Source organism: Cervus canadensis, chromosome 4 (assembly GCF_019320065.1).
Source record: "Cervus canadensis isolate Bull #8, Minnesota chromosome 4, ASM1932006v1, whole genome shotgun sequence".
Classification (NCBI taxonomy): domain Eukaryota; kingdom Metazoa; phylum Chordata; class Mammalia; order Artiodactyla; family Cervidae; genus Cervus; species Cervus canadensis.
In genome coordinates this window covers 103,443,947-103,456,208 of record NC_057389.1, presented here as the reverse complement: position 1 = coordinate 103,456,208, position 12,262 = coordinate 103,443,947, and the positions used below count along the sequence as shown (strand labels likewise).

The 12,262-nt window shown below is 52.8% G+C and overlaps 1 protein-coding gene across 9 annotated transcripts in view; it reads left to right on the top strand.

Annotated features, from left to right (window-relative positions):
• UNC13A (unc-13 homolog A) overlaps positions 1 to 10,549 on the top strand; it is a 68,405-nt gene extending 57,856 nt beyond the window's left edge. For 5 of the 9 annotated variants that reach the window (XM_043467288.1, XM_043467287.1, XM_043467292.1 and 2 more), the window contains 4 exons: positions 1,011 to 1,067; positions 3,931 to 4,023; positions 4,761 to 4,920; positions 5,364 to 10,549. In XM_043467288.1, the coding sequence (XP_043323223.1) occupies positions 1,011 to 1,067; positions 3,931 to 4,023; positions 4,761 to 4,920; positions 5,364 to 5,664 (611 nt within the window). In that variant the 3' untranslated portion in view covers positions 5,665 to 10,549. The remainder of the gene's footprint in view (positions 1 to 1,010; positions 1,068 to 3,930; positions 4,024 to 4,760; positions 4,921 to 5,363) is intronic. The other 4 variants (XM_043467293.1, XM_043467294.1, XM_043467291.1 and 1 more) reach the window with 1 other exon arrangement.
• The last annotated feature ends 1,713 nt before the right edge of the window (positions 10,550 to 12,262 follow it).

Genomic DNA, 12,262 nt, shown 5'->3' with positions numbered 1-12,262 from the left:
GGCCAGTGAATGATCTACAGCTTGTAGGAGCCGGACCTCTGACGTCAGTGGGCTAGGAATGCATCTCCTGGGAAAACCCATGACGTCAGGGGGTCAGGATGTAATTGAAATCTGTAGAACGGGCCCGCTGTCCGCAAGGACCAGGGAGTGATTGACAGCTGTTAGGGGCGGAACCTCGACTCTGATTCCAGAGAGTGGTTGATAGCTTTACGGGAGGGACTTGTGACTGCGGGAGACAGTGATTGATATCCCTGGCAGGGGCGGGATCTCTGACGTCACGTGGCCAATGAATGATTGGCAGCTCCAGGGGAGGGACCTCTGGAAGGACGGTTGAAAGTACCCTTGGGAGGGACCTCTGTACCGTCGGGAGCTAAGGAGTGCCAGCACCAGAGATGGGAGGGACCCCGACCTGGAGGGGCGGACGGAGAGGGAGTTCTTATTTCTCAAATTCTCTCTTTCTCTTTCTTCTCTTGCCTCTGTCTCCTGTCCATCTCTGAGTTCGCACACAGCAGCTGGGGCTGGGGGGCAGGACTCTAGGGTCCTAGTTCCCCTCCCTGGGCCCCTCCTTTTCCAAATTGGCCCTAAGAGTGCAGACACGGGCGAGAAGGTTGGCCGCTAACCCAGGCTTAGTACCGGCGGTGGAAGAGGAGGCTGGGGTGAGGGGAGCTAAACCCTGCGGCCACCAGCTGCCCCTTCCCACCCCGAGTCAGCCCAGGGCTTAGGGCCCTCCCTGGGCGTCGGGCCTCTGCGCTCAGCTTCGTGCCCAGCCCACGCTGCTGCTTTTAGTGTTCCTGGTGTCCCCCCGGAGCGGGAGGCTGTCTGTCTGTCTGTCTGCAGCTGACGTTTCTCTCTCTCTTGTTTCTCCTCCCTCTCACTCGCCGCCCCGTCTCCGCGCCTACCCTGCTCCCCGCCACGCACACTCGCCCTCCATCCTCGCCTCTCTCGCTCGCTCGTCTTTCCCCTCCCTCCTCCCTCCCCTCCTTTCTCCACCTCCCCACTCCCGTGATTAGTCCATGGTGGAAAAGGGACTAGGTTTACCCTTAGTGAAGACATTTATCCTGAGAAGGGTACGTGCTTCCGCCGCCCGCCCGCCCGCCCGCGCCCGGTGCCCGGTGCCTGCACCCCTCCTGGCCCGGCTAGTAAAAGGCCCGTCCTTCCGCCTCCCAGGCCTGTGGGGCCACGCCCAGGCCCGACTGGCTTCAGGGGTGCCTAGGCGGACCAGGGGGGAAGGACGGCTTGCTGGTTCCACGTGGGGAAGGAGTAGCAATTCGAGTCGGAATCCGTTTCTCCCTAGGTGCTGCTCTTAACCCAGATCCCGGGTCCCCCAGACAGGCGCTTGCCCATCTCAGATTCCAGCTGTGCCACTCCGTGGGTGGGCGCCTCCCCGCAACCGGCTGCCTCCTTGAGCCTCAGTTTTCTCATCTGTAAAATGAGAACAGTCAAGGACCGTAATTCATAAGATTATTTTTAGGACTAGACGAATTAAATTTAGAGCAGTTCCTGATATGTACTAGCTGGCCGCAATTGTTAGTTGTATTATTATTATTTTTATGGATGTCACTTTTATGAGCAAAGAAAACGAGCATTTTTCAGGCTCTAACTCTGAGCTAGCCTTTGTGCCCATCACTTCTCGGGATTCTAGAAGACATTCCTTTAGGTTGCCCCTCAGGGTGATCTGCTATTCCATAGATGAGGAAGCTGTCTCAAAGGAGACTAAGCCCCTTGCCCAAGGAACCTTCCCCTCCAGGGGGCCTGGGACTGGGGATGGGGGTGGGGTGGGAGAATCACAGAGAGGCCTGGGAAAGACACTTCCCCTTGGAGCCAGCAAACCATGGGATGGGGGCGCCCAGCACTGCCCCCCTCCCCCTTCTTACTAGCTTTGGCCGTGATCTGACCCCTCACCCCACCCACCACTGTCCGACTCTCCCCTGGCACCCCTCAGTCTGGCCCGGATTGAGCTTGCTATGAAGCATCAGCCTGGGGTGGGGGTCGGGGGGGGGGTGAGGCTGAGCATGTGACTGGTTGGAGGGAGTGGGGTGGGAGCCTGAGATGACAAGGAAGGCAGCCTTGGGTGGGTGGCAAAGATGAGGGGGTGCACACCCCAATACTGGGGCAATGGGGGTCTTTTGCCCCTGAGCCTTGGTCACTAACCGCACAGAGCCAGGTAACCTGATCAACCTTGGACTGACCCATTCTCCTACCCCACCCCACCCCAACTTTCCCCCTGTTCCTCCCCCCATGCATGGGGTGCTCCAGGCGTGGTAAGCTTCCTGAGGGGCAGGGGAGGGGCCTGGTGGAGGTGCTGGCGGTCACAGGTCCCCAGGCCCCACAGGATGCCCTTCCCAAGAGTCACTGAGGGTTGGGGACAGAGGCTTTGAAACTGCTCCTTCAGTGATCCCCATCAGAATCAATCAATCAGGCTGCTTGTCGTGTCTGAAATTGAAAAGTACCTTACCTTGATTCAGGCAGACTAGAGAATTTGTGAGCCTATAACTGAAAGCCATTGAATTGAATTGCCATCAGTAATAGCTGGATCTAGAGTCTCCAACAATGCCAATGGTCTCTATTGAGACCTCTGTGGGATGGACTCTCCCTTCACTGGGCCTTGGAGCAGCTTAACCAGAGAGAGACTCTTTCCTAGGAGTTACAACAAAAGTCCTGGGGCCAGTTCCTATTGGCCCAGGTTGGGTCACATGACCATCCCTGAGCCAATCACTGCAGCCATGGCCAGGGACTGCTCTGATTGGGCAGCCCTGGTTCATTTAGCTGTACCTAAAGTGCGAGATGGAGCCACAATGTCTGAGGTGAGGTAGGGACATTTCTCAGTGGAAACTTGAGATGGTCAGTTGGAAAAGGAATGGCAGAGAAAATAAAAAATGTCTCTACAAGCTGTCATTTCAGCAGAATTGAGAATTCTGGGTCATGTTGCACAGTTACAGGAGCAGAGCTGGCAAGGACGAGAAAGGAGAGGGGTGCGGCAGGAGAGGTAATAGTGAGGACATATCAGGAGTGACTGCAGGTCACAGAAAAGGCTCTGATTATTTCAGAGTGAAATGAGAGCCTTGGGAGGGTTTTGAGCAGAGGAGGGATACAGTCTGACTTGGGACTTCTCTGGCTGGTGTACTGAAAGAAGCTGAGCGAAAGTGTAGGGAGACAGGGAGGAGCCTATTACAACAGTTCGGAGTGGCCTAGTTGGCCCAGGGACAACTCCTATTGGCCTAGCTCCGGTCACATGACCATCCCTGAGCCAATCACTGTAGCCATGGCCGGAGAAGGCTCTGATTGGGCAGCTGTGGTTCATTTAGCCATACCCGAGGTGTGAGATGGAGCCACGTGGTTGATGGGGACTGAACCAGGATGGCAGCTGTGGAGATGGGCCAGAGTCTGGATGTATTCTGAAGGCAGACCTGGCAGCATCTTCCACCATACCAGTACTTAGCGAGGAAGTAAAAACAAAAAAGGGGTTGAAGACTGAGGTACAGGGTGCCCCAACAGTTTGAAGATCAACAGAGGAGTAGGAAATGGAAAAAGAGGGTGAGAAGGAGAGACTAACTGTAAGATGAGAACTTGGAGAGTGTAGCCTTGGTGCAGCCAAGAGGAGAAACTGAGGCACAGAAAGCCAAAGTGTCAGATGCCGCCAAGATAGTGTGAAAGATGAAGACCGAGTCTGATGACAGGGAATGAAAAAGAGGATATTAGGCTCAGAGAAGTTAGGAGATGTGCCTGAGATCACACAACAAAGCAATGAAAGGCCGAGGATTCCCGGCCTCCTTATGAGCACCCATCTTCCCAGCCTGCCCTCAGTGCCAACCTGTCATGGCTGATGACCTGATGCCGCCAGCATATGGTGGGTGGGAGGCAGTCCACGTCCTTTCTGGTGGGTGGGAAAGAATGAAGCTCACGCCAAGCATCCTCCCCTGCCCCGCCCAGGCTCGGGTGTGGAAGACCCTGTGGGTGAAGTCTCCGTCCACGTAGAGCTCTTCACTCATCCAGGAACTGGGGAACACAAGGTCACAGTGAAAGGTGAGTAGCCTGAGGTGGGAGGGAGAGTGCCTCAGCCAGGATGCACTAGATTCTAACACTGAAACCAAACTCAAACAGGCTTAAGGAAGAAATTGGTTGTTGTTGTTTTTTTTTTTCATTTTAAAAAATGTTTTCATAAAACTGAAATGTTCGGAAGTATCCACCTTCAGACACAGCTGGATCAAGAGGTACAAAAAGTGTTACAGGACTCATTCCACTTTCTCTCCCAGCTCTGCGTTCCTGTTGTGGGTTTTAGTTTTCTAGTTAGAACACAGATTGGTCTGTTTTATCCAAGACCTAAAATAACAATGGCTTAAACAAGATATTAATAGATGGAATGAATCTTCCTCTGGGGTAACTCCAAGAACAATCAGCCCAGAACTGACGTGAGGGCTTCACAGTGGTGGGCATCCAGGCTCCAAACAGCTTTTGCTGTATTTTTATCCCTAATGTGTTTTCTTCCTCTATGAGGTCCCAGAGGACTCAGCCCCATCAGCTTCCCAGTCTGCAGCTAGGAAAGGAGCAAGGGTAGGGCATTCTCGCTGCCTTTAGGGCCTTCCCCGGCTGAAAGTTGTTTGCGTCACTTCCTCTTACATCTCATTGGCTGGAAGTTAGTCACGTGGTCATATTTAGCTACAGAAGCATGCTGGGAAATGTAATCTTTCAGCCAGACTTTGAAAACCACAGCTATGTACTGGGGGACCCTAAGCAGTCTTACCTTCTAATTCCCCCAACAGTGGTGGCTGCCAATGATCTCAAGTGGCAGACTTCTGGCATTTTCCGGCCATTCATCGAGGTCAACATCATTGGGCCCCAGCTCAGTGACAAGAAACGCAAGTTTGCGACCAAATCCAAGAACAACAGCTGGGCCCCCAAGTACAATGAGAGCTTTCAGTTGTAAGTCTGGGATGCTTTGGGGAGCACGACTAGGGGACATGATCCTATATGAACCTCAGGGTCCACTAGGCGGGAGGGATCTCTGGTGAACCGGTGGTTTCTGGGGACAGGAACAGGAGAGATCACATCGTAAGTGGGGATGCTGGGAAGGGAGGCACCTTAGTGCAGGAGTGACACCAGGATGGAGGTGACCACCTTGGGGGACACACAGGTCGGGGTCGGGGACAGTGAGTATGATATAATAGCATAATGAGGGCTCATGGAGGAGAGAAGATGTCTGGCCAGAAGGAACATGTTGACCTGGGGCATTTCTGGGGCTAAAAATTCTGGTCTAAGAGGCGTGGGTGTGGGCATGACCCGGTGGGAGAAGAGTCACCGGTGGGCGTGGTTGGCGGGGGGGGGGCGGGCGGCGTGATCCGTCCTCACGCTCCGCCCTTCCGCAGCACGCTGAGCGCTGACACTGGCCCTGAGTGCTACGAGCTGCAGGTGTGCGTCAAGGACTACTGCTTCGCGCGCGAGGACCGCACGGTGGGGCTGGCCGTGCTGCAGCTGCGCGAGCTGGTCCAGCGCGGGAGCGCCGCCTGCTGGTTGCCCCTTGGCCGCCGCATCCACATGGACGACACGGGCCTCACGGTGCTGCGCATCCTGTCGCAACGCAGCAATGACGAGGTGGCCAAGGAATTCGTCAAGCTCAAGTCGGACACGCGCTCCGCCGAGGAGGGCGGCGCCGCGCCTGCCCCCTAGTGCGGGGCACGCAGGCAGGCGCCATTGCGCCTGCGCAGAGCGCGCAGGGCGGGGCGGTGCCTGCGCGCTTGGACCTCCCTGAGGGCAAGTCTCCGGGCTCTGAACGGAAGGCATCCTGCCTCTGCACCTTTGATTTAGTTTCCCATTCTGGGGAAAGGTGAATGGCAACGCCCCGCCCCCTCAGGAGGCCTTGCGCCAGGGAAAGAGGAAGGAAGAAGCCACATCCCCCTACTTGAGGCCACTCCCCCAGCGTCTAGGGGCTTTTCGAGCTGGAATGGGAGGAAAACCAGCCCCTATAGAGGAGGCCAGGTCCCAGAGCCGTGTTACCTGGACGCCCTGCCTCCTGCCCCCTGGAAAAGCCATAAGATGGGTCCCAACGTTTGGGGCCCGAGACCAATTTGCCAAGTATGGAACTCTCAGCTCCCTTGAGGGGCGGGTCTTGGGCGAGGGGCAGGGCTTCCTGGCGCGCCCTCTGGGGTGGTGTGGGGACTGGAGGGGCTCGGGTGGCGGTTAGAGAGCCCCCCACCAAGGTGGACCAGAGTCCCTTTTGATGTTTGTGCGAAAAATAAACAGGGAAGGGGGGAGGATGGGATTTCAAAAGCACATGCGCTCTCGGGCGCCCAAACCCGGCCAAGGGGTCGGCTCTGGGGCATCCACGCTGCCCCAGCTTCCCTACGGGGTTTTGCCTCCCCCTTTCCCCACCACATATCCAGTCCTTATATCATAAAGTTCAACCCACTCACTTGACAGATGGCAAAACCAGGCCGAGAGCTGCTTAAGACAATGCCGAGGGTTCCAGTACCACATCCCCTCCCCATTCCCTTTGGCCTGTGTGCCCCTTTGAAGGGTGAGCTGAGATCGGATACCCCGACACAGCTCCCCACTGCTGCTAACCCCCGTCGGGGGACTGCCCCCAACCCTCAAAGCGGTGGGGGTTCAGGGCCGAGGCCCCAGTGCCCCCTTCCACCGCTGGCTGCCAAGCAAAACCCCTGCCTTCACTGCTTTCCTTTGGGACGCCAGGGTTAGATACCTGAGAACTCTTGACCTCCCACCAAAAGAGAGTGAAGATACGGGATTCTCTGGACCCAGTCCCCTGCCCCAACCACTTCTTCCTCTCCTAGAATGCTCCAGTCAGGAAGGAACGGAAAGAGACCAGAAGCTTGAGGGTGTGTGTGTGTGTGTGTGTGTACCAGGGTGTGTGTGTGTGTGTGTGTACCAGGGTGTGTGTGTGTGAGTGAATATACAAATTTGCTGGGGAGCTTATTCCCCCAAAATTTCATTCATTCATTTAAACACGCAGGCCACAGGATACCCCATGTGGAGCCTCTAGCTGCCTGAAACTCTTCCTCCACCAGGGGTTTTGGGGCAGTTTGGCCAAATTTCTCCATTTTAGCTCACACAGGCATTTTAGGAGACATTTTGGGAAAGTTTGGCATGGCTTGTCTTTGCCCAGGATCTGCTTTTTCACATTGGACCGGTATGTGTATACTGTGGGTTTTTTCCTGTCAGATTGATAAATACAGGATTGTGCTGTACTAGGGAAAAAATTAAACAGAGGGATGAGAAGAGGGTTAACTGGTCTACTGGAGCGATGGGGGCTACCTCAGATGGGGAAGGTGACAGAGGGCTTTCTGCAGAGGTGAAAAGTGTAAAGGAACTACCCATTGGAGAGAAAAGAGCTCCAGGCAGAGGGAACTTCAGATGCAAAGGCTCAGAAGTGGGCTAACTTGAAGCATAGCCAGGTCAGGTGGCTGGAGCTGAGCCAACCAGAGGGGTGGTGGGAGATGCTGATGAGGTTGGGGAGGCCTGCAGAGGTCTCAGACCAGGTGGGATCTGGTAAGAAGCCCTGAGGAGTTTTGATTTTACCCTAGAGGCTTGGGATGCCCCAGGAGATTTTAAATCTGGGGAGAGTCTGGATTTCAGGTTTTGACTCTCCCTCTGGCTACCTCATGAAGAATGGACTGATATGGTGGCAGGGGTGGGGATGGGAGGGAGGACAAAATGCTTTCAGGACAGTGAAATTAATTCTTGGAAAGATTTTGGAGGATATATTAAAAATTATGCCTTAGATGAGCCTGAGGGCTCCCTGGTACAGATGTCCTGGTTGTGCACTGCCCAGGGGTTGAGCATCTCTAAGGAGGCCATGTGCAAACTGAGGGTTGTATATTTATGGTAATGGTTTTCCCATCTGTGAACAAAGAGTTTGGATGAAGCCGCTCTTGTTTCTAATTTACCTGAAAGTATTTGTTCCCTAAATTCCTTGGTGGCTCGAACTGTAAAGAATCCACCTGCAATGCGGGAGACCCAGGTTCGATCCCTGGGTTGGGAAGATACCCTGGAGAAGGGAATGGCTACCCAGTCTAGTATTCTTGCCTGGCAAATCCCATGGACAGAGGAGCTTCGTGGGCTACAGTCCATGGGGTCACAAAGAGTCAGACGTGACTGAGCGTTTTGAGTGTGTGTGAATTCAGGCAGTTTCACATGACTGACGGTTCAGAATTAGAGATTAGGACGAAAGTTCTCATTCAGGATGGTGGGGCGGGAGGGCACCACCCCCGCCCCCCCCCTCCCCCGCCCCGGCCCCAGGGACAAGCGACAGGCTAGAAGGTGTCTTGCGGGGAACTTGAAGTCGTCGTGAGGCGCAAGAGGGAGATTTGAACTTCAGACCATCGAAGAGGTGGAGGTGGGCTGGATGGCTGACTTGGAGATGAGGAGAGGAGCAACATCCAGAGGGGCGTTAATCTGTGATTTGGAGTAGGCTCTGAAAGACTTTTTGAATGACTGGCAGGAACAGGCAGGGGGAGCTGAGCTTCTGCCAGAGAAAGCCAAGATGTTTCCCAAAAGCTTTATTGGGAGGTGCTCTGGTCTAGGGGTGTGTGAGTGAGTGTGTGTGTGTGTGTGTGTGTGTGTGTGTTAGGGTTCCCCAGCACAGGCACAGGCAAATGGAGGGAGCCTCAGGGAGTATTTGTCAAATGACATTTTCTGACTCCCAGGCTAAAACTGTTCGGGAAATTTTCTCCCTCTTCTTTCCCCCAGAGAACTCCTAGTCATCCCTCAAAACTCATCACAAATATTCCCTTCTGTGGAAAACCTCTGATCCCCCTCAGGACTTCCCCAGCCAGTGTCCCTCCTCTGTCTGCCCCTCCCCCAGCCTCTGTCTCTGATGCCATGGGGCTGAGGGTATCTGTGAAAGGCTCTCTTTCCCCCCAAGATGGGGCTATGAAGCCCTTCAAGAGCCCCAATTTCAGTGAGCAAAGGCTGGGCCCAGGGGGAGTGTCAGGGAGGGGATGTCTAATTGAATGATGTCTCAGGCAGGGAGTTCGTGTGCCCACACATTCACGTGTCTGTCCATACCAACCTTCCCCTCCCACACAGATCTAGGCACCCAGGAGGTATTCCCAGCAGACTGGCTGAGCCGCAGGGCAAAGAGTCAAGAGAGGACAGAGCGGACTGGAAGTGTTTGAAATCAGAACGCTCCTCTATGGGAACGACAAGGCTCAGAGAGGAGCAGTGCTTTCCTCAGGGCCACCCAGCATTGGATGATACCTTTGGGCTTCCACCGTTTCACCTGGGATGCCCGGGGTTCTGAGTGCAGGTGGGGTCCTGGCATTGCATTTGGATCTTGCTCCATGCGGGGAACTCGCCCCAGATTTTCATGGATCAGGAAAAGGATAAAATAGGCTTGTAGTGGGATCGAGGTGAGGGGGTGACATTGAGGGACATAGCCAATCCTCCCTAAAAAGGGAGGAGACAGTAAGGACCCAAAGAAGAGAAGGGAGGGAAGGAGAGAAAAGAGGGGCGGGCAGACAGACAGGAAAAAGTCAAGAGGATCAGATCGTGCCCGGATGGGAACAGCCAGAACTTTGAAATGAAGAGAGCGATTCAGAGATGGGGCTGCAGAGGCAGGAGAGAAAAGGCAAAAACAGAGAACTAGAAGAAAGAGGGACCTCCTTGCTCTCTCCAGTCTGTCCTCAAAAGATTTACCTAAAATAAGGAGGTGCCCAGTTGCATCCCCCAATCCTGGTTCTCCGGCACTACATCCTGAAACCTCACCGTGCCCTCATCAGAGATGCAAAAAAAAAAAAAAAAAAAAGACTTAGCCAACTAGAAATCCTTGGGACCTCTCTCGGCTGGGACCTCAGAGACCTTTCTGTCCTTCACCCCCAGCAATGTCCATCTTACAGGTGGGAACACTGAGACACGGGGGGCAGAGGGGAGACAGCCCAGAGTTGCCCCAGTTCTGCTGCTCAGGCAGAGAGGGAGGGGAACTCACTGCGGAGCTGCTCTACATCACCACCCCTGCTGTCCCCTGAACATCCTTTCCTAATAATTGTCGAGGACCAAAGTCATTTTCGCTGACACGTGTTGCTTTTCTCTTTGCCTTTTTTTTTAAAAGAGACAAATCAAGTTGACAGTGTCAAGTAAGACCCTCTCCATCTGCCCCCCGCCCCCCCCGCCCAGCCATAGTGACTCTTGTGCGAGGCACAGGTCACTGGCAGACGGTCCCTAGGCATCCCTGGCTACACAGTCAGGGAAACTCAGACCCCACCTCTGGCCCTGGCCCCTTGAGACCCTGAAACCTGGCCACGCAGTCCAGGGAGGTTCTTTCTCCACACACCTTCTTTTAGCATGTGATTGCAAATGTGAACTCAAAATGCTGTTTGTCTGTTTTAATTCCATCCCGTCAGTCTGGCATCTGCACAGATGTCCCCATTTCTCTGTAAATATTGGAACAAATGTTTAAAACCAATGAGAGAAAAAAAAAAAAACCAATGAGAAGTGGTCATGAATGCATGGTGTTGAGATGTTTTGCACTATTCTGACTTTTTGGTCTCTGTAAAAATATTTTATTAACAGCAGACATTAAAAGAAGAAAAAGCACACAGCCTCGGATGCGTGGTGACCTCCTTGCCTTCCTAAATTAGCAAAAAAATCACATAGCACCTACTATGAGCAGCCACTGTTTAATATACTTCCCGCCCACGAATGCAAATCATTACAACTACCATGGTTCCATTTTACAGAGAAGAAAGCAGGTCCAGGGAAGGGAGATACTTCGGAAGGGATGGAGCCAGGGTCTGAACCCAAGATATTGGGCAACTGTCGCTCTTTGCTCAAACAAGTTAAGACACAAATGCCAGGGATGCAGTCAAATTCCACCCACTCACCCTTGTTTGGAAATTTTTTTGTTTTGTTTTTTGATGTAGCAGGTGAGAATCTCATGTTATCAACTTGGATGGGCAAAGAATGAAGCTTCATTTTTCTATAGCTGAGTCTGACTTCTCTGTTGATTCCCTCATCCCACCAGGGAGCAGAAATGGAATCTTACTCAACTCAGGGTTTCCTCGGTAAAGTCTGGAGATTCCTCTTGAGGTTTCTTCTATAGGTTTCCTCCTAAGACCTGGAGTTATTTCTCCATTCGAATGGCCAGGGCAGGCTGTGGGATCCACCCATGGAAGTGAGTTTGATAAGTGCATTTGGCTGCAAGTAACAGTCAGAAAGGCTAAAAGTAAGCGACTTCCCTGGTGGTCCATCAGTTAAGACTCTATGCTTCCACTGCAGGAAGCATGCATTTGATCCCTGATTGGGGGACTAACATCCTGCATGCTGCATGCAAAAAAAAAAAAAAAAGGGTAAAATATAAAAAAGTGGCTAAACCACAGGGGTAACCCATAGCTCAGTAACTCTGTCCTCAAGAAAGTCTTGCATGTGGGCAAGATTGGAAGCAGTGTCAATGACATGGTATCTTCACACAGTGGGGGAATACTATACAGCTATGAAATGGATAAGGCACAGGTGTCTGCGTGACCTCTGTGGAGGCAGCCTGCAGGTTCTGAGCACCATGCAAGTTCTTTTTTAAAATTCTTTTTTAAAAATTTATGTTTTTTAAAAATTATTTATCTATTTGGGTAAAAGACTCCTTACTTCTATTTCTGCAGACTCCACCTGGCTTTCAATTATTTCAATACGTTGTCTTTTGTGGTTCTTCACTTATAACAGTTTCTTCAGCAATGTCCTGTGCTGGTACTATTAATACTTGTTGTCCATCTGGCATGGTCACAATGATGGCCTGACCTATTCCACTTGTTTGAATGGAGTGCAAATTTCCAAGCTGAATTCCATCTGTAACTATTGTGATGACATGAGGGATTTTTGGTCTTTGTTACATCATGCTGGTTCCTTAGTTGTGGCAGGCAGGATCTTTTAGTTGTGGCATGGGGAATCTTTAGTTGTGGCATTCAAACTCTTGTGGCATGTGGGATGTAGTTCCCTGACTAGGGACTGAACCCAGGCCCCCTGCACTGGGAGCTTGGCGTTTTAGCCACTGGACCACCAGGGAAGTCTACCTGCAGGCTTTTGCTGACTGTGTCAGGCTGCAGATCCATCCTTCTCCCAAGACCAAGCAGTTTCCATAGCTAAATACATAGGCTACACAACATGACTTTCTTTTCTTCTTAGCTGGGCCACAAGGCATGCGAAGTCTTAGTTCCCAGACTAGGGATTGAACCCGCGCCCCTGCAGTGGAAGCATAGAGTCTTAACCACTGGACTGCCAGGAACCTCCCCACCCAGCATGACTTCTGCGTAACTGTTTCATC